The 2,808-nt window shown below is 51.5% G+C and overlaps 1 protein-coding gene across 1 annotated transcript; it reads right to left on the minus strand.

The window, feature by feature from the left end:
• Positions 1–1,800: 1,800 nt before the first annotated feature.
• On the minus strand, positions 1,801–2,520 carry LOC138358539 (uncharacterized). Its single transcript, XM_069316519.1, has one exon. It carries the CDS (start codon positions 2,518–2,520, stop codon positions 1,801–1,803), a length of 720 nt encoding a protein of 239 aa, XP_069172620.1.
• Between the last annotated feature and the right edge of the window lie 288 nt (positions 2,521–2,808).

Raw genomic sequence — 2,808 nt, forward strand, 5'->3', positions numbered from 1 at the left:
TGTTATGTAAGTTTCGTGTTTGTAGATATTAAGGTAGTTGGTAACTCATCTGTTTGTTAGTCTGTAAACTTAATTAGTCTGATTAAAAGTTAACAGATTCATTTAGCACTTATATATAAGATACTCACTGAACAGAATAATGGATTTGGAATCTCTTGTACATTGATAAGATCTCATAAAAAGTATAATCATCATGATGACACAGATCTTGCAGCTAAATTAACTTGCAACTAAGGTGAAGCTCAACTAGACTTAGGAACCCCATCTCTGGTTTTAAGACTCCAAACACTGAAGATAGATAGGGAGAGAACTCGCCAACTCTCAACGCCTTGAAAGGACTACAGTAAAAAATGGGATTTGTTTACTTCTGATAATTTTCTATATGGGCAGCACAAAACGTCCACCAGACTGGGGGACACAGTGGTTACTAGGATCAGGTTGGGGTTCCGTTACCTGTGGCAGGTGGCTACTGTTACCTGTGGCAGGTAGCTACCGTTACCTGTGGCAGGTGGCTACCGTTACCTATGGCAGGTGGCTACCGTTAGTCGTGGCAGGTGGCTACCGTTACCTATATCAGGTGGCTACTGTTACCTGTGGCAGTTGGCTACTGTTACCTGTGGCAGGTAGCTACCGTTACCTGAGGCACGTGGCAACCGTTACCTGTGGCACATAACTACCGTCACCTATTGCAGGTAGCTACCGTTACCTGTGGCAGGTGGCTACCGTTACCTGTGGCAGGTGGTTACCGTTACCTGTGGCAGTTAGCTACCGGTACCTGGTGGCCCTGGACCTGCTGTGTATGATTGTGGTGGCCCTGGACCTGCCGTGTATGGTTGTGGTGGCCCTGGACGTGCTGTGTATGGTTGTGGTGGCCCTGGACCTGCTGTGTATGGTCGTAGTAGTCCTAGACCTAATGTGTATATTTGTGTTGGCCTTGGACCTACAGTGTATGGTTGTTGTGTCCCTCGACCTGCATTGTATGGTTGTGATGACCCTCGACCTGCTGTGTATGGTTGTGGTTGGCCTCGACCTGCTGTGTATGGCCCACCACAACTATACACAGCAGGTCCAGAGCCACCACAACCATACACAGGAGGTCCAGAACCACCATAACTATACACAGCAGGTTCAGGGCCAACGCAACCATACACAGCAGGTCCAGGGCCACCACAACCATACACAGCAGGTCCATGGCCACCACAACCATACACGGCAGGTCCAGGGCCACCACAACCATACACAGCAGGTCCAGGGCCAACGCAACCATACACAGAAGGTCCAAGGCCACCACAACCATACAAAGCAGGTCCAGGGCCACCACAACCATACACAGCAGGTTCAGAGCCACAAAAAACCACAAAAATACACAGCAGGTACAGAGCCACCACAACAATACACAGCAGGTCCAGGGCCACCACAACCATACACAGCAGGTTCAGGTTTATTACAAATATTCACCGCAGGGCCAGGGCCACAACAACCAGAGCCTACACAACAATACACAGCAGGTCCAGGGCCACCACAACCATACACTGTAGATCCAGGGGCCATCATAACCATACACAGTAGGTCCAGGGCCAACGCAACCATACACAGCAGGTCTAAAGCCACCACAACCATACACAGCAGGTCCAGAGCAACCACAACTATACACAGCAAATCCAGAGCCACAACAACCATACACAGAAGGTCCAGAACCACCATAACTATACACAGCTGGTCCAGGGCCAACGCAACCATACACAGCAGGTTCAGGGCCACCACAACCATACACAGCAGGTTCAGGGCCACAACAACCATTCACAGCAGATCCGGGGCCACCACAACCATACACTGTAGTTCCAGGGCCTCCGCAACCATACACAGCAGGTCGAGGGCCACCACAACCATACAAATTAGGTCTAGGACCACCAGAACCATACACAGTAGGTCTAGGGCCATCATTACCATACACTGTAGGTCCAAGGCCACCACAACCATACAAAGCAGGTCCAGGGCCACTACAACCATATACAGCAGGTCCAGGGCCACCACAACAATACATTGTATATCTAAGGCCACCACAACCATACACAGCGGGTCCAGGGAAACCCCAACCATACACAGCAGGTCCAGAGCCTCCACAACAATACACAGCAGGTCCAGGGCCACCACAACCATACACAGCAGGTCGAGGCCCACCACAACCATACACAGCAGGTCGAGGGCCACCACAATGATACACAACTGGTCGAGGGCCGTCACAACCATACACTGCACGTCGAGGGACACAACAACCATACACTGCACGTCGAGGGACACAACAACCATACACTGTAGGTCTAACGCCAACACAACCATACACAGTAGATCTAGGACCACAACGACCATACACAGCAGGTCCAGGGCCACTAAAACCATACACAGCAGGTCGAGGCCCACCACAACCATACACAGCAGGTCAATGGCCACCACAACTATACACTGCAAGTCGAGGGACACAGCAACCATACACTGCAGGTCCAGGGCCACCACAACCATTCACAGTAGGTCTAGGGCCACCACTACCATACACAGCAGGTCCATTGCCACCACAAACATACACAGGAAGCCCCGGGCCACCACAACCATACACAGCAGGTATAGTGCCACCTCGACCATACACAGCAGGTCTAGGCCCACCACAACCACACACAGCAGGTTCAGGGCCACCACAACCATACACAGGAGGTCCAGGGCCACCACAACTATACACAGCAGGTCCAGAGCCTTGGCAACCATACACAGCAGGTCCTGGGCCACCACAACCACACACAGCAGGTCCAGGGT

Source organism: Procambarus clarkii, chromosome 84 (assembly GCF_040958095.1).
Source record: "Procambarus clarkii isolate CNS0578487 chromosome 84, FALCON_Pclarkii_2.0, whole genome shotgun sequence".
In the NCBI taxonomy this organism is placed as follows: Eukaryota; Metazoa; Arthropoda; class Malacostraca; order Decapoda; family Cambaridae; genus Procambarus; species Procambarus clarkii.